Here is a 25,054-nt window from a genome sequence, read left to right on the forward strand (position 1 = left end):
AAAAAAAAAAAAAGGAGAGAGAAAAGAAAAGAAAAAGAAAAAAAAAAAAAAAGCTGAGAGCCCAGCCCTCCATCACCTGACTGAGTAGGAATGAGGGTGAAGGGGTCGTGGGTGGGAGGCTGGGGAAGGGGCCGCAAGACCCCCACGCTGCTTTGAAGCCCCGCTGTGGCCGAGACCACCACCTTGTTTGTGCTAACCAGAAGTGCTCAACATTTCCCTCGGCGTGGAGAGTAGAGCCGAGAGCTCATATTTAGGATTTAGATCTGATCAAGAAATACTGGGGTGGGTGTTCCAACTGGATCCGGAGAAGAGCAAAAATGCAAACAGCCTGGGGAGGAGAAAAGGCAGATCCGTTTCCTCGCTCGTTCGCTTGCTCCTTCTCGCTCACTCACTCGCTCGCTGGCTCGCGGATGTCATTTTCTGTCTTCTTGGAGGTGGCCGGTGTCGGGCCTCCAGGCGGCACCCTGCGCGCCCTGTGCGCGCGTCCGCCGGCGTCTCCAAGAGTGGACGCTGCGCCCAGGGCGAGCTGACACGAGTCCACGGCTCTGGCAGAACATGGAGATGTTATGGGCGCCACGGAGCCTGGCGGGGGATACCAGCAGCGTGTGCGTGTATGTGTGTCTGTGTGCGTGAGAGAGAGAGAGGAGAGAGAGAGAGGGGAGAGAGAGAGAGAGAATAGGTGTGTGGACAGGCTGCGGGTGGCTCTCTGTGGCTGCTGAGGCTGAGGTGGGAGCAAGTGGCTGGCGACCCCACTTTTGTAAAAACAATCGACAGAGGAAATTGTTGGGTGGGGGCGGGAGGGAGGAGGAGGAGAAGGCGGTTTTCGGCGTGCCCCCCTCTAACGCTGCCTTTCTCTGTCCTCCCCTCCTCCCGTCCTCCCGCGCCCCGCATGCTCCCGGCTTGCCGCCTGCAGGATGAGTTCCACCCGTTCATCGAGGCGCTGCTGCCGCACGTCCGCGCCTTCTCCTACACCTGGTTCAACCTGCAGGCGCGAAAGCGCAAGTACTTCAAGAAACACGAGAAGCGGATGTCCAAGGATGAAGAGCGCGCGGTGAAGGACGAGCTGCTGGGCGAGAAGCCCGAGATCAAGCAGAAGTGGGCATCCCGGCTGTTGGCCAAGCTGCGCAAGGACATCCGGCCCGAATTCCGCGAGGACTTCGTGCTGACCATCACGGGCAAGAAGCCCCCCTGCTGCGTGCTCTCCAACCCCGACCAGAAGGGCAAGATCCGGCGGATTGACTGCCTGCGTCAGGCCGACAAGGTGTGGCGGCTGGACCTGGTCATGGTGATTTTGTTTAAGGGCATCCCCCTGGAAAGTACTGACGGGGAGCGGCTCTACAAGTCGCCCCAGTGCTCGAACCCCGGCCTGTGCGTGCAGCCACATCACATTGGAGTCACAATCAAAGAACTGGATCTTTACTTGGCTTACTTTGTCCACACTCCGGGTAGGTCACTCTTCACCTCCTCCCCGCCCCGCCCCCACCCGCACCCGTCCCTCATTTTGTTTGTTTCTTTGGGCTGTTCTTTAACTCTGAAAGACATCACACCAGGGACCGAACCACCCACCGAATGTGGTCTGGGCGCCCCCTCTTCCCCCACCCCTCCCCAGCTGCGCCGGCCACGTCGCCCCCTCGGTGTGTCTCTGTGGTTTTGAAGGCCTGGTCCCATCAGCAGTGCCTGTTTCGGGTCTCGGGAGAGGCCAAGGATGTCCCCACATTCACCCTGCTGGTAGTGAGAGTTGGACAGAACCCCCCTCTCCATCCTTCACAGCTCTGACTTAAGGGCAGGGGGGTGTCTGAGGAAGTGCTGGGGCAGGCGCTGGCCACCGTCACTTGTCCTCCAGCCCCAGGAAAAAGTGGATTTGGCAGAAGGCGGGTGGGCGGGAGTGGCACAGTTTCGTTGGAGAGTGGGGTGATGTGAACCCGGAGAAGGAGATCTAGACCGAATGAATGAATGGGAGGAAGGAGTGTGTGTGTGTGTGGGGGGTGTTCCGTAGGCACCTTCTTGGGGCTCAGGTGCTCCCTGGGGGAGCCATTCTGGCTTGAGGGGGCTTGCCTGTGGTCTGAGAGTGTGCAGAAAGCACAGACAGGCAGAAAACAAATCCATCTCCTAGCGGAGAGAGTGGAAACCAGCACAGGGATTCTTTGAACTCCTGCTGGCACCTCGATTTCCCCCCACGCACCCACAGGGGAAGAAGCAAGGTCCCAGGCCTGGCCCACACAGTAAGGTTTGCCCGGCCCGGGCAAGGCCAGAGCAGGAGCGGCAGCAGCAGTTGCTGTGGAAGAGGCCTCAAACAAACAGACCAACAAACCAACTCGGAGATGGCCTTTTGTGCTCCGAGTCCGGGAAGCTTTCCCCAGCCGCAGCCTGCGTTTTTTGGGGTGAAGTTGTTTTCCTCTCGATATTTTCTTTCTTGTTCTCCCCCTCCCCTAATCCTTTCCCCTTTTCATAATTTCTTTTCCGTTTTTGTTTTCTTACAAATTGAAACAGAGATGGCTGGTTAATTTTTAGCCTCCACTCAGCTACGCCCAATTTACTGCCGCCTTTGAAACCTAACCGGGCGGGACTCTGATTAAGCAAGGCACAAGTGTGTTTACATTGCGCCTAACCAACTCGTAATGACAGGGCTACCAAACCTTTCTCTCGCCCTCGCTCTCTTTCTCTGCCTGTTGTTATTTTTTTTTTTTTTCCTTTCTCTTTCCAGTTTCCAGCTCCCCCCGCCCCCGTTCATTTCCCTTCTTCCTCTCTTTATGCGAATGTGAGAGCATGTGGCTTCATTTCCACTCTGGAGGACTTTCTGAGCGAGCCAGGGAGGGAGAGAGCTGGGTACCCGCTGTGGGTCTTCCTTCATGTTAGAAAGAAAGAAAGAAAGAAAGAGAGAGAGAGAAAGAAAGAAAAGAAAACCCTCAAGCAAATGTTGAGGTCCCCCAGCCCCCTCACCCCGCAACACGCTAGCGCTTGGCCCCTTACTGGATTGGGCAAAGTTGAGAGGGATGACATGCCTGGATCCAGACAGAAACTTCAGAGAGTGAAATCCCAGTGGGGACCGAGAGCTGCGGGCAGGAGGAGGTGTGTGGGACCTCCCTCCTGGCCCCTCATTCTCTCTGGCCTTCTCATTCTGGACTAGTTGTGCTGTCCGAGCACAAGTCCCTGGGCAGCCCCCAGCCCCCCAACCCTTGCGCTGGTTTTACTGCCCCCATGGGTCTTGCTAGGCCCTTACACCCAGCCCCAGTGTAAGGGGGGGGCATGACCATTGCAACTCTTTCAAAAGGGCCAAACGTCAGCCACTCCCCTTCCCTTGGGCTTGACTTTTTTTTTTTCTTTTGTCCCTTTCCTGTTTTAGAAGAGCCCAACTAAAATGTGTGTGTGTGTGTATATATATATATATATATTACATAATATGCACACCCCTCATTTTGTACCTAGCCGTCCGGAGTGGGGGTACACAGGCTGAGCTAGAGGGGACGGATGACCTGGGAAGATCCTGGGACCCTCCTAGCCCCTGCTAGGGGTGCTGCACCTGCTCCTTGGAGAGCGGGCAACCCAAGAACACCTAAGGCAAAAATGAACACTCCTGTTCATCTCTCTCTCTCTCTTGATCTTTGTAGTTGAGCTGTTTCCCTGGCCTCTTTTATTCGAGGTCAGATTCTTGATGGCTGCCAGCACAGGGCTAAGGTTAGGGTAAGGTGTGGTGACGAACAGTACTGTTTCCTGGCCAGCCTCCGGGCTGCCCAGCCTGCCCAGGCCCATGTCAGGGGAAGCAGGTCCCTTTGCTCCCTGCCTCCCCTGCCCCGCTCCCAGCCGATGAGGTCACTTTCCCGGGAATATGAGTGAATTGATAGCCTATCACATAGAGCTGAGGCCGAGTGTCCGCGTCATGTTCTCCGTGGTCCAGGATGTAGGCTCTGAGCATGCTTTCCTGGACAGAAATGAGCAAGAAGGTGCAGGAGTCATCTTGGAGTTGCTTCTTGCCTCTCAGAGCTGGGCCAGGATGGTGGTGGTAGGGAGCCTACTTAGAGACATGCAGGGGGCAGGTGCAACCTCCTCCCCGGGTCATCACATGGGATAGCGGGGAAGTCTCCTGTGGCATGGCCTTCCTCCAGAGCTGCCGCTGGGTGGAAGAGCTGGGAGCCAGGCTCAGTGAGGGGCTGCTTGGGCTTGCTGAGGGGTTTCTCCCTTGCCTTAGAACTGGGCTGAGCTCTTAAGTGCCAGATTTGATGACAGTCAGTTTGGCCTGTGGGTAAGCATGGGGGGTGGGCATGGCTGTGTTCCCAGGATCCAGTGCAGCCTGTGACCCCTGCGAACCCCTGTTGTATCCCAGATGCTGTAACAGCTGTGAGGGAAGGAAAGGATGTCGGGGTGCCGTGCTCCCGGAATATGGGGCTCCAGATACCGCCACCCTGCTGGCCGGAAGTCGGCCTGGATTCAGGAGTGGGGAGGAATCAGGGAAGGGCAGAGTCCTGAGCGGGGTGGCGGGCTCTGTGTCCTGACCGTGTCCCCAGGGCAGGTAGCCAGGGCCAGGGTGGATGGAGGAGGCCCCTGTCTGTGTGAGGCCCAGCTGGTACTCCCGTGTACTGCCCACCTGTCTCCATGGTGTCCACAGTTCCACAAAGACAACCCACTGCTGACACTGGCTTCCAGGAAGCCTGGCCGTAGCTGTCAGCTTCTCCTGTTCCCGTCCCCCTCCACGGTCCTGCAGTGTGGACCCACAAAGGCCAGGGGCTTGGGTGGCATCAATTCCTTTACGTAAGCTCAGCCCAAGATGGAGCTTAATGCAGAGAGGGAAGCCTGGCGGTGCACCCCTGCCAGCACCAGCCAGCCCTGACTCGGGGCTCTTGTGGCATTTCCGATCCTTCTCCACTGTCCACCCAGCTTGTTGGGTTTCCCTCCTCAAACAGTTCTGAATGCAAGGACTCTGGGAAAACTGACCCAGCACGGTGCCATCGCTCTGCTGGAAAAGTAGCCAGTGTGTTCCAGTCGGGGACCCAGGCGGGCCATCTGCGTGTCTCCTGGGCTGGCCATCTCTGCCTGGCAGTGCGATTTGTTCCCATCCTCTCGGGTCTTGGCAGTGGCTTTTTTTTTGCAGCTGTTGAAGGAATGGGTCGTCGGCCTTTGCGCGTGGACTCTGCCTGTCCAACTCGGGTCCTGGCTTTGCAGCCACGGCCCTCCCTGCCGTAGGCTTAGCACCTATGGGTGCTGTGCTTGGGCCTTTTCAAGCAGGAGGCCTTCCTGGAGCGGAAGCGCCGCCTGATTTTAAGTTTAATCTCCCTCCCAGAGTCTGGGATTTTGTGTGAATGCCGCCGGCTGTGGGGTGCCAAGGAGGGCTCCTCACCCAGGAGTTCCCAGGAACAGATCAGGGTGGTAGTGTTGCCATCACATTCCTGGATACCCAGCCTGTTGGTGGCTCTGCTGAGTGTTGGGGAGGGACCCCAGGAATGCCAGCTGGCCTCTCGGGACCCACCATGCCATATGCCCCCCTTGCCACTTAACCTTGTCATCTCATTTTCAAGGTCCTGAAATGCTACCACTGGTCCCTGTCTCTTCGGGACAGCGCCATCTGGTGCCAGGGCTGACAGAAGCCACAGGGCCCCATCGCTGGATTATCTTGTCACCCACCAGCCCTTTAGCACAGGATAGAAGTGATGGTGCTGTGCTCAAAAGTCAGCTCTGCTTGTAAGATTTCTTGCGCTTGTCCGGCTTAGAGGGGCTGCCCGAGGAGGGGCTGACATAGCATTGGCCCGCGGGGATGGCAGCTGTTGGAATGGCATGAGTATCTATTTCTCTGACACCTTTATCTCATGGTCTTGTTTCTAATCTTAGAGTTCAGCCCAGATGAAGGCTGATGTTTCTAGAACTTGGCAGTTCTGCCTCCCTGCGCCACGCATCCCACCGAGGGTGGACACACTGCCCTGCAGGCTGCCATTGCCCTCAAATGTGGTGTCTGTTGCTCCTGCCGTTTAAACTATCACTCCCTAAAGGCCCCTTGGTCCCCCATAAATTAAGCAGAGAGACCCTAAGCCTGATGGGACCCCATCAGCCCCGTGGTGACTTAGTCACGTGTGGGGTTTGGGAGAAAATGACAATGGCGGGCTCCTGGTTCCGAACTGCTGGCAATCCCAGCCCAGCAGACCAAGTGTGCGGCCACACACCCTTGTGCCACACAGGGCCATCTCTTACTGAGTTGGGGACTGCCTGGCTCTGCGTGGCATGGAAGGACAGCTGGGTTCATGTGCAGGCCTCAGGGGTGTGGCCCCAAAGAGGAGAGCAGAAATCTCCAGACCACGCTCTGAGCCTGAAGTTACTCCATCTGCTTTTGTGTGGGGCGCCATCCGTGTAGCCTGCTGCGCACAGGGTCTCAGCTGAGCGCATCCCATGTGGCTGAGGTGGAGACGGGAGCACAGGGCCCAAAAGGACTCACCCCTTCTCTGAGCTCTCCCAGAGCCAGCTGGGGGGCGGGGATCTGGACATGGGCCTGATAGCCAGCGGTGCTCAGTCCCTTGCCCGGAGCACATGGTCATTGGGCAGCCGGAGGCATGGTTTACCTTGGCATGGCCAAGGGCTGGGAGGATGGACTTGATTGCTAAGAGGCCCCGGGGTGCTTCTGGTGCAGGCCCGGGACTTCTGGAGCATCCATGCGAAGGATAGGGCTTCACATGTGCCCAGCAGGCTTTGGGCTAAGGCCTGGGGACGACCAGCCTGTGAGCCGTGCTGGGCGGGAGGGAGGGTTTGGCAGGGTTGCAGCCATGGCGGCAACTTACACCGGGGCTGGGAAAGCGGGGCAGGGCCCTGGTCAGCCTCCCCCCTAGCATGGCCAAACCCCAGGGGCCCCTCTAAGGAAGTGCAGGTCAGGGGGGCCGGCCAGGCCAGCGCCATAGTTCCCCTGCCTTCTGGCGTCCTGCAACAGCTGGACGGAGAGGGCACGGTGGAGTGTTCCCCACCCCTCTTTCTCTTTGCCCAGGCCGTCCTGCCTCCCCCCCCCCAGGAGCTGCCACGCTTCAGTTATTTTATCCTTCAGTGTCCGATTCAGAAGTCTTTTCAAAGGCCCCAGCCGTGTCAGCGCGGTGCTCACACAAAAGGCCTCTTTGATTTCTTGTTTGTTTTCATTTGCCAGCGGAGGGGGAGGGGGCAGGGGAGAAAAAGCGCCTAAGTTCTGGAAATTTGTATTTGGGTTGCTTCATTCTCAAAGGGGCTGGCCCCTGGGGTACGCCTTTCTGCCTTGGGGGCTCAGGGGGCTGCCAGGGCCTTCTAGGGGGAAAGGACCAGGATTGACTGGGATGGGGGGAGGGTGGGAAGTACCCCAGACATGACATGATGGGGCAGGGGCGGAGAGTGTGGGTATGGGATTCAGGATACAGCTCGCGAGTCACCCCTCAGTCTGCTGGGCCCCAGGGTGGGAAGGGTTAGGTTGGAGTGTAACTGCTGGGGTACAAATGTCCCGAGTGTCTGGCGCTAAGGGACGTTGCCCTGTTGGTCGTGTCCGCTGCTGACTTGGCATAGCTGAGGGTTTGAATGGTTAGTCTCTTTTCTGTCCCAGAGTCCCTGAGGGTCTTGTTAGCATCTGTGCATCTCATAGGTTTAGTGTCTCGGGATGCAGCCTGGGGCCTCCCACTCGGGGGGAAGGAGAGAGGGACCAGGCGTCCTGCTGGGGAGCCAGGTCCAGAGGGTCCAGGGAGTGGGGGAGTTGGAGCCAGAAGGAGCAGGGTGGGGCTTGCCCAGAGCAGCCCCCGAGGGGGTGTCCCCTGTGTACCAGCGAGAAGGGGGCTGCCTGCTTGGCTTGGTGCCCCCATGGCAGCCTGAAGCCTGGGCAGGTGGTTACTGGCCTCAGCCCACTGGGTGAGGGGTACTCCCAGGGCCTGCTTGGCAGACGGGAGGAGGAGGCTGGGGGCGCTGAGAGATAGATAAATATAGCTGATGGCATTTCTGATGATAGGTTTTTCTTGGCACTGAGGGCACCCTGGAACACAGTAAGACAAACGCCCGGCCCTGCAGGCCGCCGCCGCCGCCATTTTAAGCGGGTTTGAGCCGAAGGGTTTTGGCATTGGAACAGGGTCCCTGGAGGCGGAGGGGCTCCGGTGAGGAGGGTGGGTTGGACTGGTCTTGGCCCTTGGGTGCCTGGCTTACCTACTTTGTGTGGCTGTCTCACCTTGATTTTTCTGACCTCCCCGGGGATTTTTAAGGTTTTGATGACATGAGGCGGGGTGGGAGCTGCCCATGATGAGCCTGTATCCCAGTGGCTTGTCCACGCTGGCTGCCCTGGCCAGCAGGTGGGAGATGCTGTGCTGGCTTCTCATCTCCATGTCTTGGTGATGCCGTGGCACGGACAGGGCCTTCCGCGCTGCTTTTTAAGGGGACAGCCGGGAAATGAAGGCCGTACCTGCCTGTCCCAGTCCCCCGACAACTTCTCCCTGTGTTGATGGAGGAGGGAGACATTTAACCTCATTTTCCCATTGAAGGCCCAGCGGGGCTTTCACTCTGGGCTAAGCCTTCTTGTATACAAACACTGCGAGTTTTCAGGGTGTAAGCCCATGCCGTGGCCGTGTGTGGGTTTATGTTCAAGTGCCATGAGGCAGGGTCCACACGGGTGATGTGGGAAAAGTCAAATGGGATCCAGGGGCCTTCCTGGAGCACCACCTGCTGGAACTTCTGCCTTGAAAGTCAGGGTGAGGAATTCACTTTTAACCTCCCAGTGGTTCAGTAGTGGTTCAGGGGCAGGGCGGGTCTTGGGTCTTGCTGCTTCTGGCTTCCTCACCCAGACAGCAGGTCTCAGGTGGCTGGGCAGCTCAGAGGAGAGGCCTCCTGGTCCCTGCCGGAGCCAGTCCCCTCCTCTGTGCTCGCTGTCTGTAGGAGAGGTTGGAGCCTCTGGCTCAGCTCAAGGGCTCCCCCAGCCGCTGAGTGGATGGGGCGGAAACCCAGCGGGAACCTGGCCTGGCACTGGCCCTGGCTGGCCTGCCTCTCCCAGCCAGCCTCAGATCCCCAGCTCGGCTTGCAGAGGCTAGCATAGATGGGCCAGAGCTGGGTCGACTGGGCTGCAGCTGGGGCGGCTTCCTGTCGTCCCTCCCCATGGGCGCGGGCTGTGCGCGCAGGTAGATTTGGGAAGCTGGGTTTCTTCCGGGAGCCCCACCCCCACCCCAGCCCAGCCCTGCTCTGTCACGCCTTTTTCCTGGGTGTCTGCTGGGAAATGCAATTTGAAATAAAAATGAATGTAATTATCCTAATTAACCAGATGATTGCTGGAGGTTTTGCCACGAGCTGCGATTCGCCGCCTTTTGTGCTCCTTCCCGCAGTCTTTGCTCAGTTCCTTTCTTCAAGTTTGACAACTTTAGGGCTGTGTGTACAGAAACTTCTTCAGCCGGCGGGCTCAGGGAAGATGGGGTGGCTGGCAGGATGGGAGAGCCGTGGCCTCACCGCTGACACCCGGCATGCAAGGGGACGCTCCGGGCTACCGTGGGCCCATCAGCAGCGTCCCTGGCCTCCACCCAGCAGCTGCCAGTTGCAGCTCACTCCCCCAAGGTGTGCCAACCCTCCAGGTGGGCCCTAGGGGACAGCATTGCCCAGCAGCTTGGAAGCCATGGGCTGTAGACAAAAGGCCGCCTGTTCCCAGCCCTCACTGCTCCTGCAGCCTCGGAGGCCTCCCTGACTCTTCTCCTTGGGCCACAGCCTCCGAGCCCTGGCCATCCCCCTCGACAGCTGGACCCTGGGCTGCAGGAACCCAGCCCGTGCTCCTGAATCCTTGCCAGCCCGTGCTGCAAGACCCCTGGGACCTGGTCAGGCCGGCCCCAGGGCGGAGAGCTTTTGTGCCTACAGGGCGGGATGCAGAGATCAGACATACAGTGCGACTTCACTCAAAACACACACTTGATTCTTTTTCTTTTCTTTTTAAAAATTATAATAGTCGGACACACTGTTTATAGAAATTCAAATAATTTGACCAGTTCCACAGAACACCTCCCCTCCCCGCCAGCCGGAGACAGTGTCCCCTCACAGCCCCCTCACCATTTTAATCAGTCCACAAGTCCTGCTTGAAGAGCAGAGCCGCGTGCTGAGCTCATCAGATCGGCAGCATCCCGGCTGCCCACCAACCCAAGTGCAGGAATCTCCCAAGGGAATGCTTTCCACTTGTCCTTCCCGAGAGAAGATCGACCCACAGAGCGTGCATGGGCGTCCATGCAGCCAGGCCCATGCTCGAGGCATTCCTCCTGCCCGTGTGACCGGACCACAGGCAGCCACACCTGGGTCTGGCCGGAACCCTTACTGCCAAGGGGCTGATGCCACCCGGAAGTCTCAGCTTGCCTGTGCCTGGCTTGACTTAAGACACTAGCCCCTGGGACTGGCTTCCTGTCTGTCTTGGAGTGGGAGGGTGCCCTTGCAAGGTTGGGGGAGACCACAGCTCTGCTCTGTGGACGTCCCACGTCTGTGGCAGATTAAAGAGATGGCAGTGATAAGAGCTCCTTCGCTAGACGTGGGCTGGGGAAGTGAGAACCCCAGAAGGGCAAAGAGAAGGAATCCCCAAGGACTCGGCTGGCTGGGCGTGCCCAGTGGGGAGGGCTGGAACAGGGTGACACCTGGTGACTCTTTGGGACAAGGCAGAGCTGCACAGAGCAAGGTCAGGAGGTCCTCCCCCCCCAGGTGACCTGCAGGAGGTCAGGCTAGCAGAGCCCTCAGGGAGTACATCCTTGACTGTGGGTGATACCCCCATTAGCGTGTAATTATTATATAATGGGCGTTATTGCATAATGGCAGTTATATAACAGGTGGCCCAGAATACAAGACAGAGGGTGTAATAAGTGTATATCCTCTGGCTATAAATAGCCACCCGGCCCCACAGCGAATCTGTGGCCACACCAGAGCCACCTTATAAATACCCACACGGGCTATAAATTTCTGAGCAGTGACGTCGGCGGGCATGGCACCTAGTTAGGGGGTGGTGGGAGGGACTGGCGGACCCCACCCAACCACATGACATCATTGTTTCCTTAGTAACAGGAATACGCCCCAGGGGACCAGCCGAAGAGCAGACTTTCAAGGGAGGAGACACACGGATGCAAGGCCTGGAGGAGGCGGGTGGGTGCTGAGCCAGAGGTGGGGGGCTGCCAGGGGCAGGGTCCCCTGGCTGGGAAGACAAGCTATCCGTTCTCCAACTGTCCACCCACTGTCCAGCAGCCAGTGCCAGCCCTGGCTACCTCTCAGAGACAACAGGGATGCTAAATGGTCTGCCCTGTCCTCTCCGCCCCCCACATCACCACGGGGTGACTTCCCCCGGGGCCTTGGGGCCACTCGCTGAAGGGGAGTTACATGTAGACAGATCCGAACTCTGTTCCCTTTTGCTTAGGTCCTCCCCAGGGCGCGGTCACTTCCCCAAGCCAGGAGTTTGAGGCCAGTTTTATTCCGTCTTAGTAACGCAAGAAATATGTGAGCGATCCCGTGTGGGTCTCGGAGAACTGTGCCCGGGAGAGGCCGGGGAGGCATTGGTAACACGTTAAGGCCCAGAGAAGCTGCCGGGTGCACTGCTGTGGTCTTCAGGCACACGAGGGGTCGCTTTGTTTGTTTGTCTAGTCTGTACAGAAGGAAATTTGCTTTGTTGGCGGGACTTTGTTGGACATTTGAAAGGTGGCTGGGCCACTGGCTCATCCCAGTTTGTCCAGGAGTTGCCCAGTTTTTGCGCTGAAAAGTCCCTGGTCCCCCAGAAGCGGGCTCGGCTACACGCCCCTAGAATGTCGGTGAACATCCGACCGACAAAGTTCAGTTGTCACAGTAGCAGGATGCTGTTGGTGTTGCCTTGGGAGAGTTTGGTGCTCAGGACGGGCCCCCAAGGACAAGGCATGTCACCGTGGGGCAGAGGGAGAGCTGCCTGCGTGCCCTCCACAGGCACAGAGCCACCAGCCGCCTTACAGGCTTTCTCCCAGTCCTGTCCCCGACGCTTTGCCAGGTGCTGTGGTGTGATCTGGGGCCTCACGGCCTCTCATGGAAGGCTACAGGTGAGCGGGCATGGATGCAGCCTCTTCGGGGCAGCCAGACCCCACTGCAGCCTTCCACGTACTAAAAAAAAAAAAAAAATCTTACAATAGAAAAGTGATCCAACATCTGCATCATTGTCCCCAGAGAGCAGGACCTGCCGCCACCCCTGTCCTTCAGACCAGCTCCTCCCACATGGACCCCGACAAGCTGAGAGTCCCAGTCCTGGGTCACGCAGCCAGAGGGACCGCACGGGTGACCCGGACAGTGTGGGCATGGAAAGCAGCATCTGCTGGATTCTCTCTGGTGTGTGGCATCTGCCAGGTCTGGGCGCCACGCTCTGTGATGTCACTTGTGGAAGACTGTATGCTACCCAGCATCCAAGAAATGTAGTCTCAGGCATGGAGTACACATGGTTCCTTTGCCCCTGCGCTTAGCACCTCTTTAGTTTATTACCTGGCCACTGCTGACTTTGTAGCCTCTGGGCCTTACCACATGCGGACCATGGCCAACTGGGTCATGGTTCATGCTGGTTTAGGCCCGGCCCACAGAGGGTGGCCAGGGTGGTGGCGGTGCCATGAGCTGGCCTGCCCTGGGGACTGGGCAGAGGCGGTGATGGGTTCTATGAGCTGGGCTGTCGATCTGCTGCGTGTGCACTTATGTGTAGAACCGAACGTTTCAGTTTGGTTTGGGTTGCAGCTAGCTAATGAGCACGCATAGGGAGGCAGGGGCCGGGGGCCTGCAGGCAGGGCCCTGCTAGCTGTGCCAAGGGTGTTGGGGGGGGGGACTCTGTAGAGAAAAATATGACTTCAGACAGAGGGGCCGCTGCTCCCCCGGGGGCAGCCACCCAGGGAGAGAGCCTCAGGAGGGGTAGATTTGTCTTATTGATGATATTGTGGCTTATAAAGTGGGCCCGGCACACAGATCTCTGGGCGCCGTCTCAAATATCTGTATTTCTTTTAACTTTAACACCATGTGTGCATGCTTGCGTGTGCACACGTACACGGTCTGTTCAAGCCATTGTGCCGGCCATGCGGGACAGCGACGGAGAACTCCACCAAAACCACCCTCTAATGTTAGCTTTGGTAACCTAGAGTCATTAATATCATTACTCAAATGCCAGCCTGGCTTGGCAAGGCCCCTTGGATCTTGCCGCTTTCCGACAAAGCGCTCTGGCTGCAGTATGTGGCTGGGCAAGCGGGACCTGTACCGCACTGGCTGTCCCCAAGATCGGGAGGCCCCCACGTGCCCCCGGCAGCCTCCTCTGAGCTCCCTCTCCACGGGGGACACAGGACCTTCCCACAGTGGCCAGTCTTGCTTCGATGTGCCCTGTTACGACATAGCACCTCTGGTGTGTCTGCTGTAGGTGCGGGCAGTCTAACTGGGGGAGGAGGCCCCGTGTCTGGTGTCTGTGTGAGTTGGCCCTGGGCTTGGCGGGCCCCACCCCAGCGTTTGACACTAGCATCTCAGAGCAGCCAGGGTTATGTTTTATCTCACTTTGTGTCTGTCCCCTGCTCAGCTCTGTCGCCCCGTTCTGAATACTGAACTGCTTCCGATGGGAGGCAGTCGGCAGCCCGTCCCGGGCAGAATGAACAGGCCTGCAGGGTGGTGTGAAAACCACAAGAAGGTGGGCTGACGGTGTGCTCTGAGGGTGGGCGTGATGATGGGAGAATCTTGAGAGCTGAGGGGCGGTAGAAGCTTCCAGAACATGAGGAGAGCGTGGCAGGCGATGATAGGCTGTGGATTGATGGGTTGAAAGAGACTTGGTTTCTCGAAAATATATTTTTTTTCCTCCTTTACGTGAATGAGCTGTCAGGAAAATGGAAAAAGAACCGCTCTCATCTCTTCACCACACCCCCCATGCCCCTTGCCACCCACTTCTTGTGACAAGGGTGGCCACTGCTCAGCCACGCTTTGTCTCCCTGGTTTTCCCTGCCAGACGTCATCTTGGCAGGGCCTCCTCCCGTCTGGCCATGCAGTACAGTCTCGAAGGGCAACGTGCCCTGCACACGAGGCCTTGGGGGCAGCCAGGCATACAGGGACGGTCTCCTCCTATCAGGCCCTCTGGCCACTAGCCGGGGAGATACCCTGCTTCCTGGGGGCCCCCGAGACCCAGCCTCCTGGGTCGAAGGTGATACAGGTCTCTGACTGGCTGGCACGTGTGCCCCCAGCTCTGGTGGCTGGATTTGGTTATTAACAATGAGTGATTAAAGGGAGAAGATTCGCTTCTCTGATCCAACCACCAAATCGGTCCCGCCTCCCCGGTCCCCTTCGAACCCTTCAGGCTGTTCCTCTACCCTAAGACTGCCCAGCTGGGCCGCGTCTTCCCCTCCCACCTGGCCCCGCACCCTCTCCCTTTGAGATCCTATTCCCTTCCAGTGTTCCCCTCTTGTTCCCCTCAATCCTTGCTTTGGGGACCTACTTCTCAGAGGGTCGCCTGGGCTGGGAACCCTGAAGAGGTGTGTGGCCCAGGAGAGCAGGGGCCAGGACCGCGTCCCCACAGGCCCTCATCTCCCCGCTGCTTTGAAAAGGTGTCTTTCTAATCCAGAGACTTGCGTACCTGAATCCTAAAAGCATCTTATCAGTCTGAAGTCTAGAGAGGAAAACTAACATCCTGATACTAGAAATGCCATGGAACTATGGATGTTGAAGCCTGTACTGTGGTTTTACAGCTATTCATGCCTTGGGTGCCCATTTGATACTTGAAGCTAACAGGATACGGCTCTCAGGATGTCACACCGCTGTGTCGGGCCTGAAGTTTCCCAAAAGCTGGTTTTTAATGGGTTAGCATCTTTTCTTATTAGCCATATTACCCTCAATTCTCAGGGTTTTTTTTTTTTTTTTTTCTGATGCCTTTTGGAAATGAGAGATCTCCTTTGAATACAGACATGATGGGGGTATATCATGAACACAGCAGGCTTCTTAACCCGCTGCCTGAGCCTGTCGCCTGAGGTGACCGCACGCCTCCCCTCTACCTGCAATGATGCCAATGCCTCGGAGTTGCGAGTGATTCTCCCGGGGAACGCGGCCCAAGCTTCAGAGCTCCGGTTCCCATCTTGCAGTGGAGTTGTAGGTTCCAAGGATACATGTGGTGTGGAAGGCCAACACTGGGCCCTGGACCTGCCACCTCAGGACCTAGAAGGGTCTGTCATCCGTTTCTATCACCATGTTGCGGCAGGGCCTTCCCTTTCCGGGCGCAGGTGTGCGAGTCCTGTTCTCGGATAAGCGCCAGCTCCGGTGACAGAAGTGTGCTAATGACAGGCGGGCTGGCGGGCAGCTCACGCTTGCTCTCCCGCACCTTCCAAACAGGCCCTCTCCCTGGCCTCTACAAAGCCAGCCGGCTGGCTGCTAGAAGCAGGGACAGAGAGAAAGACCCTCAGGGCTTGGAGGGTGGGGGTGTGGGGGGGGAAGCTGCCCATGCCATCCAAAGAGCAACAGCGCCCCCAGCACCCTGCAAGGTGGCAGCCCAGGTGCTCTATGCCTGGGGGCTCCCGAGGAAGCAGGTGCTGCCAACCCTGCAGTCAGCCGCTGGCCCCCCGGGGCCACCTTCCAGGTCCCAAGAGGAGGCCTTGGAAGCCCCTGCTCTGGGCTGCGGACTCTGATCTTACCCACAGACACCCCTGTTCTTGCCTGTACCCAAGGCAGTGCCCCTGCAAGCCATGCAGCCCCCTTGGGCTCACACGCACACACATTATTTTGCTTCAAAATCAGGCCTCCTGCACCTTTCTTCCTACTTCTTCTTTTTTAAAAAAATTCATTATTTTTTTTTTATTGGAAAGTCAGATTTACAGAGTGAAAGAGAGAAGGAGAGACAGATCTTCCATCTACTGGTTCACTTTCCAAGTAGCTGCAAAGGCCGGAGCTGCGCCGATTTGAAGCCAGGAGCCTCTTCCGGGTCTCCTATGCGGGTGCAGGGTCCCAAGGCTTTGAGTGGTCCTTGACTGCTTACCCAGGCCACAAGCAGGGAGCTGGGAGGGAGGTAGAGTAGCCAGGACTTGAACCAGTGCCCATATGGGATCCTGGGCATGCAAGATGAGGACTTTAACTTTCTCCCTCCTCCCTAGCCTAGGCTAACTGTAAGGTGCTGGGCATCTAGCGCCTTTTGAGCCACATCTGTCTGACCCATCACTTGAATGTCCCCAAACGCCACAGGGCGGGGGCCACCACAAGACCCGAGGCCAAGCAGGAAACCCATCGCGGGCAGCATGCCTGTGCCTAGGAAGCTTTGGTGTCTTCTTTGCTCTGTGCTCACTTAGCCTGAGGCAACCCACGGGTGTCTGCGTGAGTGTCTCGGGTGTTGGCATCCAGGGGCAGGTCTGCGGTGGGGGTGCTTAGATGCCAGCGGGAGTCACACTCCGACAGGAACTCCTTGAGTCGTGAGGTTCAGATGCTTGCTTCTCTCCCGAAGACATGGAAACCCGAAACCCAGGGAGACTGGTGAGCTGCCCAGGCGCGGCTGCTCTGTCCCCCAACCCCCTGCCTCGGCAGCTGCTAGCTGCTCGCCCAGCCGGGTCCACCTCCCCTCCCTGTGCCGGCAAGTTGGTGGAGGAGAGAGGGGAGCACTTTGTGGGAAGTGTCAGGCCCTTCCCCGCCTGCCTGCTCCGCAGCTGAGCAGTTCCTCTCCCGGGTTCTTTGTGAACCTGCCTCGCTATTAATCTACCTGTTAGTAAAAGAGATTACAATTGCGGTAATTACAGGGCGCAGTGTCTCCAGTCAGGAGCTCCGCTGAGTGAGAGGCAAGAGTGGGGGGAGCCCAGCCCCGCAGGAAGCTACTATTTAAAGCTCTGTGTGACAACAGTCCTGGGTGGGGATGGGGGAATGCGGGGAGGGTGCCCGCCAGGCCTGGGGGGAGTGGGGTGAAAGAGTGGGGACCCACCAGGGACACATCTGTAGGCCTGAGGACACCTTGAAGCTGGCCGCCCTGGAGGCCCGGGGCACCGGGCTGAGGCCCTAAGAACCTCTGGCTTGCAGGTGCTGAGTGCAGACAACCTAGTGGCCCTTGTAAGAGTGGGACAGTGGCTCCCTTCTGAGGGAGCTCTGCAGCCGCTGTTGCTGTGTGTGCCCCTCACCTCACCCCCCCCATACATATACACCCTTGTAATCAGAGAACACACGGGCGGGTCTGCCCCCAGGAGACATCTGGTCTGATGGGAACCTGGTGTTTGATTGTTGCTGTGGGGTGTGGGGGGGTGCTCCTGGCACTTGGGGGATGGAAGTGGGGGAGGGGTGCGTTACACAGGGCATCCGCCCCCCACCATGTCCATGTCCTTCCGTTGGGGTGGAAAACACTGTAGCCTGCATGACGCGGGGTGTGAAGACCCCAGCTCAGGGTGCCGGGAGGTCTGTCACTGACATGGGGGATTGGGGGGTGCAGGCAAGGCGAACAGTCCCTTGGGGTGCACCCTAAAGGCTGGCCAAGACCAGGGTCACCATCCCAGCCCCACCCCAGCCCCATCACCACCTTTGCTGGCAGGTTCCTTTTATGGGTAGCGAGGGTTGAGCCCAGCACTGGAGGGCTTGCCCAGTGAGGGGCTTTGAGTCCTTCCCTGTGTTGGGGGGACGCAGCTTGGACCCTCGCGTGGGAACAACAGGGAGGAAGGGATGGGTGCAGGAATGGGAAGGACCAGTCCTTTTTGAGCCCCTCCCATAAGGGCCCAGCCACCACCGTGCTTCCACTGTGAGAAGAGGAGCTGGCTGGGGCGCAGGCCTGGCGCTGGGGAGCTCACCCCTCAGCAGCCACCATATCTCCTGTTCTGTTTCCAGCTTTGGGTACAAAGTGCCCCCATGAGAGTACTGGCCTCAGGACAGCAGGCGCGGGTGCAGGGCCAGCCTGGGGGGCCTCCTTGGGGGTCTCGGCAGCCCTGGGGCCAGGTGTCTGCCTCGTGTCTGCAGACAAAGCCCCTTGCCTTGGAGCCGGAGCCCCAGAGGTCTGTGGTTCCACACTGAGTCCCTCACAGCAGAGTCGCTTTGGGCTCTCCCTTTTTTTTGCTCTGACAGCTCCAACCTTATAATTTTACCTTCTCTCGTCTGGTATATACTTCTTTTTCTCCCCTTTTGTCTGGCTGAGGCTTTTGCTGCTCATAACTGGAGACCCCGTTTTGGAGGGATCGCACCTGACAAGGGCGGGGAGGAGTTCCTGTCAAACACGGGCAGGTTGATGTTCTGTTAGCTGAGATGTCTGCAAACAGGCTTCTCGGTGCGCCTTTCTACGTGCGTGTGTGTGCAGTGTGTGTGTGTGTGCAGTGTGTGTGTGTGAACGCGGGAGCGGAGATCAAGAGAAGAGAGGGACAGGGTAGTTTTGGGGGCCTCCGGGGACATGGCCTTAACCTCACAGCCTGTTGAGCAGAGGACCCCAGGGCCCGGAGCCTTTAAGGGGTTATGAAGCTGTTGCCCTCCCAGGCATCTTAACTGGTCAGTTCAATCCTGACCTTGACCTTGCTATGTCTAGGACTCGTGTGAAGCCCTCAGAGGGTCGGGGTCCTGCCCAGCATGGACTGGCTGGCGTTACAGTCCGTCTCTTCCAGGAGCAATGGGAGGCCCCCCGTCTCCCTCCTTAAAGATGCTCCTCGGAGAGGCCCCCCATTTTTTCGGAAAGACTCTGTTAAGCTCCTGGTGGCCCATTTACCCCAGGATTGGATCCCGCAGCAAGCTTACTAAAAACACGGTCTGTTTGATTTTTTTTTTTTTTTTTTTTTTTTTTTTTGCTTAAACTTGGCCACATCCGTTCCCCGAGCTGCTGCCGCCGCCTCCTTCCCAGGCCGTGGCATGCTCTGTCTTCGAGCTGCTCCCCCAGCCGCCGCCCACCCTGGATCCATTTTGAGCTGCTCTGCCCAGGCCCCGATAGAAAATGTCGGCTCTGACTGCACCATGCCCGCAAACAAAGGTGCAGGAGGATTTTTGGCTGCTTCGTCCAGGAAATAAATTCCTCCCCGGTGCCAGAAACCATTGAGTGGTGCCATGTGTTAAAGCTCCAGGACCCAGAGCCGCGGACGGGCAGTGTTACTGTGGGAGCGAGGGCCCTGCTTCCCGGGCACCCCGCATGCCTCTAGGGTTGGGGCACCTGAGGACCTCCCCCTGCCTACCTCTCCTTGCCCAGGCCATGACAGGTCCCTGGGGCAGGAGAGGACGGCCCCTCTGTGCCCCGCTGTGGCGTTCTTGCTTCGTTGTGTCCAGGTTGTCTTTGCTAAGTCTATCATTCGTTCTGCCTGGTGAGGTCAAGGTTGGCTTCCCTGGGACTTGCACACACACACACACACACACACACACACACACACACATCCTCTGCAGCTTATCTTCCTGTGCTCGCCCGCCATCAGCTGGGTCTCAGCGAAGCCTGGTAGCCCCACAAACTAGGCACTGTCTGTGTCCCACCTCCACCCTGGCCTCCCCCACTGGGGGACAGCAGCAGCCCCGGGGCCTGCCCCGCATCTCTTGCTACCTGTAAGAGACCTCTTCCCCGCTCTCACCCCCATCCCCGTCCCATGCTGCCTCTGCACCCCGGGCACCTGAGGGTCCCTCACAGCCGAACCACAAGTCGCAGTCCCTGCCTTGACGCCAGCCCCCATCTTTCCTGACCTATCGACGGCATTCAACTCACAGAACAAAGCCTACTCACTTGTATTTTTTTAAACCTTTATCTGTGTATTTATTTATTTCGAGAGAGAGAGAGAGATTGCATCCCCTGGTTTCACTCTGTAAATACTCGCAACAGCCAGGGCTGAGCCAGGCCCCAGCCAGAAGGCTCGAGCTCCCTCTGGGTTTCCCACGCCGGTGGCAGGGGCCCAAGCACTTGGGCCATCGCTGATTGCCACTCCAGGCACAGTAACAGCTAGCCGAGGCGGAAGTGAGGCCGCCAGGCTGGGAGTGGGTGCCCTTCTCCACACTGCCAGAGTCCCGGTAGCAGCTTAATGTGCTACGCCACCACATGTGCTCCAAATTCACTGTTTTTTTTTTTTTCAAGTGTGCAATTCAGTGGCATTTGGTGCGTTTACAATGTTGTGCAAACCTCCCCACTCTGTAGTTCCAGAATGCTTTTATCACCTCAAAAAGAAACCCCAGGCATCGCAGCGGTTCACCCCAGTTTCCCATTCTGCCCGGCTCCTGGAAGCCACTGCTCACAGCGCCTGTGGCCCCCGGAACGCAGCTGACTTGGGTTCTCCAGGCCCGAGTGGGCGCCACATTCCTCCTTGAGGCGGAGTAGCAGCATCCCGCTGCCCGCAGGGACCGCCCTGGTCTGCTGACCCACGGTCTCCCCCTTGGCTGGGCTTCTGTGCACACAGCTCTCCATTCTGTAGGGTGTCACTTCTGTCCCCCCCCATCCACCCAGGGCTTTCATGTGGTCCAGCCAGAGGCACCTGCCAGAGGTGGTACGCTCTGATCCTTCCATCCTCACATCTGTTTTCCCCACTACACCCCAGGACTGGTTGTTGTAGCAACCAGAGCCCTGGCCGCCCATGCTGCTCACGCTGTCCCTGCGATGCTAGTGCCCCCATGTCTTGCCTGCTGCCCCCTCGCTTCTCTTCCCTGGGGCAGCCTCTCGTCCCCCCAGCTGGTCCTACGCACCCAGGATCAGGCAGCTCCCCTGAGTCCATGTCTGTGTGGAGCTGACAGCCAGTAGGTGCCAGGCACCTGTCACATCAACTTGAAGGCATGTGACAGCACGCCTGTCACTGGTCTGTGTGTGACCCACCCTGGGGTCCTGCAGACACCTGCAGGGTGAGCCTGCTTTTGTGGTCGCCCCGCCCCCGGCCTGAATTCAGCTCTCAGTGAATGGGACTTGGGGGGACGGTGCTCCAGCATGATTCTGAGGTAACCCACACCCCTTTCAGCCGAGCAGGTGACCTGTGGCTACAGACAGCTGGGAGGCTCTCTGGCCTCAGGGGACACGTGGCCTGCTCCTGTGGCTGAGCAGGCAGCAGACAGAGAACCTGGCTGTTTTTCCCATCCAGACGGACCACCTGGAGGTGGCAGCAGGTGGCAGCAGGCAGGTCCCAGGGTGGCACCTCAGTGGAGAGAGACCAGACTGAGTGGTACCCTGCACAGCTCTGGGGTGGAGGGGCAGTGTGGGTGTTTGCAGTGGTGCCCCCTCCATTGGCCCTACTCATGACCATGTTCTGCCAGGTGGCCCGGGCAGGGGAGCCCGGGGAGGGGCGGCAGGGGTGCGTCCAGGAGCTGGCCAGCGTGCACTCTGGTGTGAGAGGTGGAGAGAGGATAGGGGTGTCAAGGTCGGTGTGCTGCCACAGCCCACCCTGCCCCCCAGGTTCTCCCTGCTTCTCCAGTGCAGATCCCAGCTCTAGCACAGCTCTAGCTCTGGCACAGCTGCCCACACCCAGGCCCTGAGCTTGGACAGGTTTGGGGAGAAGACAGCAGTCCCTGGCCAGGCCCTCCTCCTCTTCCTCCCTCCTCCCTCCTCCGCCCTGCCGCCTCCTCTCCCTGGGCCTCTTCCCCACGTGGCTCATTACAGCCCCAGTTGTTCAGGTCCCGACCTCAAGAGTCTTTCCTATTGACCCCTGACCAGCGATACTAATCTGTGTCAACAGGCCCCAGGGGTTAAAGAAACACAACCGGCTAGTGCCGCCTTAGCAGGTGCTTGGAGGGGGCGGGGTGGCTCCCGGAGCAGTGGCTGGCTGGCTGGCTGGCTGGGCCAGGCGGGAGGGAGTCCTCCGCTGCTGCCACCCCCTCGCCCCCGCTGCCACCAAGCCTGCCTCCCAGCTCCCCCTTCGCTGCTTGCTGGCTTCAGCCTTCCTCTGTAGAGCTCCCTGCTGCTGGCTGCTGCTGCCTGCTTCACTCCGCCACCACTTCCTCTGTTTCTCTGCTCTCTACTCTTACCTACAGGGTTGGGGACCAAATGCCACCTGGCATCCAGTAGTAGCTCCTGGCCACCCTCACGGCCCCTGAACAGCGGTCCTCACCCAACCGGAGTCCCCTGGAGGACTTGGTGCCGTAGGCAACCCCCCCACCCCACCCCAAGGATACTGATTCTCTGTCGCTTGACAACCCCACCCCCGCCACACACACACACACACACACACACACACACACACACACACACACATCGCTAGCCTCAAGGGCTGGGGAGGGCTCAGATGAGAGCCATGCAGGTGGGCACCCTAGGAGCCCCACTGTACGTCTCTGGGAATCTGAGAGGGAGTATGCTGGCCCTGGCTTGGCTGGAGCCACTTGCGTGAAAGCGTGGCCTGCAGAGGGTGACAATTGCAAGGGTTCTCTGACAAGGCCCTTTCTTGGGGTACCAGAGAGCCGCTGCCCACACCTTCAACCTCGTCGCAGCTCAGGCTGCAACTTAGCCCCACTAGGCGTGGATGACACTGGCCATGCTTGCATCCTGCTCGAAGTGGGACTGCTCACAGCACCAAGCCAGCTTCTCTCCCTACTCAGGGCTGGCCTGGGCAGCCTTCGGCTCCTTCCCGGGCCCCACGGCCACAAGCCCCCACGCCACAGGGCGCTCTCACACTTGGGGGTCAGTCGTGGCTCGGAAGGAGCTGGCTCTGGGTTGTGTTGGCGGGGGTCCTTGCAAGGCCTGGAGTCCTGGTACATCTGATAGTGCTTTAGGGGAGGGCTTCCCCCCCATAGTTCCAGGAAACCCAGTTGGGCATCAGGCCGGCTTGGGGGTGCCCTTAGGTGCGCCCGCCTTCTCCAAGTTCTCTGCTCTGGTCTGACTTTGCTCTATCCCTCCCCCCTGCAGCTCTCCGTGCCGCCCCCCCCCCCCCGTTCCTTTTTCCTTTTGGCTGCAGCTCCCTGGCAGGGTTGTGGAGCAATAGACAAACTCTCCAAAAAAAATTTTTTTCTAAGTTTCCCAAACTTTTCCAGATGCCAAGAAGGGGCCATAGAAATCCTTCCATCGCATAGCAAGTCACAGGAGGGAGGCTGTTCCAAGGCCCTTTCGGTTCAAGGCAGAGAAGGACAGCTGGCCTGGGCCCTTGGATAGCCCACCCTGGGGTGGGGGTGGGGGGGTCCAAGAGTTGGCCTCCTCACTACCCCCGCCACCACTCCCAGCCAGCAGGGGTGGGAGCAGCGGGCCGAGAGGAGTGATCGTGGGGGCTTCTGGGAGCCTCTGGGACCCCCACCCCTCCACCACCAGCTGAGCTGAGACAGTGGGGAGCCTGAGTCTAAGAGCACCCCTCCCCTAGAGCCTGGAACCTAACAGGAGACCCTCACTGGGCTGCCTGCAATGTTGGGGCTGTGGGGCTGTGGGGGGTAGGGTGGGAGAGTAGTGGGTGGGAGGTGATGGTGTGTGTGGGGGGACATGAAGGAGATGTGAGAGTGTGTGTATAGTGGGGGGATCCAGGGGGGATCCTCCCTAGCAGCCCCCAGTCCCACCTCTGTGGCTGTCCATCCACTCCCTGGACACCTCCTAAAACAAAGGCCTCTTTGTGGTCCTGCCCACTGGCCCTTTGCCAGCTGAATTCTTTGCGTGTTTCCTGAGCTCAAATCCCAGCTCCGTGGTCAGCTCCTCCCCCACCCAGCCTGCGGCAGGCCTGACTCCTGGTGGCCCAGCACAGCCCCATTTCCTACCCTGCCTGGGCTCACCCACAGTTGCCAGGTCTCTTGTGGATGGATCCTGATTTGGCGCTTACCTGTAACACCGGAGGTGGTGGTGGTGATGGGTAACAACCGCCTGATGAAGCCGTTGGGTGTGTTAGACGCACCCAGGCGCTGCGTGCCTTGCATGAGGGGGCCACCAGGGACCAGTGTGGCTCCCACACTGGAGGTGATCTCATGCATCTGAGGGGTTCAGGGGTTCTTCAGAGCCTGGGGTGGGTCATTTCCTGTCAGTGTTGTGTGTCCCAGTAATGGGGCCGGGATGGGGCCTGGGCCCGGGGACCTGGTAGCTCTGGTCCACTTGCCTGTTACTCTGTTTCTTCTGCAACAACAGCCAATTGGGGTAAGGGGTGCTGCTCTCCCAGCTAGGGCCCCCCAGGAGGGGCGAGTTCAGACTTCCAGGGGAAGAAGATTCTAGAATGTCTGCCAGCAAATGCACACCCTTTAAGAGTCCCACAATCATAGAGGCATAAGTCCTCCTGAAGCCCCAGGTCACCCCTCTGCCTGCTCCATCACCTCCCCCAACATCCTCCCCACCTCCTTGTGAAAAAATGTTCATAATTTGGAAAGAAAAGGAGCTTTTTACAAGCTGGCGGCTCCGGGGGAACTTTCCATCAGTTCTTTCTGGCCTCGTGATGGGTGGGGCCCACTTTCCCTCCCCGCTACCCCACTCCTGCTGTCCTCCTAACGTCCCTTCCCAGCCCCAGTAGACACGCACCTCCTTTTGGGAGACCTCTGGCTGGGGGGTCGCGAGGTCCTGTCTCTGGAACCCCCTCAAGCCTGCCCCTCGCATCTCCCCAACCAGGATCGCCCCGTCCAGATTGTCACTTGCACTTCCAGCTTCCCAAACTCTGAACCCAGAGCAGGCCCTGCAGGCTGTCCTCCCTGGGGCCTGCTCCGCACTCTGCTTGCTTAGTGTGGGGGGGTTCCCCAGAGCCTCAGGACCTGGGGGTGGGACAGCAGCCTCTGGGGAGGGAGCGTGAGGTGCTGAGCTCACCACCTTGGCATCTACAGCACCCCCCCTCTGGTGCAAGGGCCGGCCACACTCCTGCCAGCGCCTCACTCCCTAATAGTTTTTTAAGTCCAACCACATGTGTCTGCGGAGGATCCGCCCCTCCCGGGGCCTGGATCCCCCTCTCCACCACCCTTTCCCTTGGCTGAGACCACCCTCCACTTGGAGAGCCTTGGGGCTGGGGGAGGGGGCTGTCTCCTGAGAGCCCCATCTGTTTGCCCCAGGCTCAGCTGAACTGGAATGAAGCGGGCTTGTGCTGCGGGGCTCAGAGGGCTCCTGCACAGTGTTGTTAGAGGTTAGCCCTGACCTTGGGCTAGGCTCCCCGGCCCCCCTGGCTTCTGCCCTGCACCCCCCCACACGGTCTTCTGGGACCCTCTCTCTGGGTGTGGAGTCCTGATTACACGCCTGCCTTGCTCCCTGGCTCAGTCAGCTGGGCTCTGAACCAGCGCCTGTCTTGGTGGTGCACCTGACCTCGCCTCCACCGGGGTGACCCCAGGATTGCCCCCTGGGCTCAGTACACTTGCAACTCCC

At 58.8% G+C, this 25,054-nt stretch overlaps 1 protein-coding gene across 3 annotated transcripts in view; it reads left to right on the forward strand.

Moving 5' to 3' along the window:
* The first annotated feature begins 283 nt into the window (after positions 1-283).
* NFIX (nuclear factor I X) overlaps positions 284-25,054 on the forward strand; it is a 53,521-nt gene continuing 28,750 nt past the window's right edge. The window contains exons 1-2 of one of the 3 annotated variants that reach the window (XM_058657704.1): positions 284-611; positions 914-1,445. In XM_058657704.1, the coding sequence (XP_058513687.1) occupies positions 567-611; positions 914-1,445 (577 nt within the window). In that variant the 5' untranslated portion in view covers positions 284-566. The remainder of the gene's footprint in view (positions 612-913; positions 1,446-25,054) is intronic. The other 2 variants (XM_058657706.1, XM_058657705.1) reach the window with 2 other exon arrangements.

The sequence above is a fragment of the Ochotona princeps genome, chromosome 33 (genome assembly GCF_030435755.1).
Source record: "Ochotona princeps isolate mOchPri1 chromosome 33, mOchPri1.hap1, whole genome shotgun sequence".
Lineage (NCBI taxonomy): Eukaryota > Metazoa > Chordata > Mammalia > Lagomorpha > Ochotonidae > Ochotona > Ochotona princeps.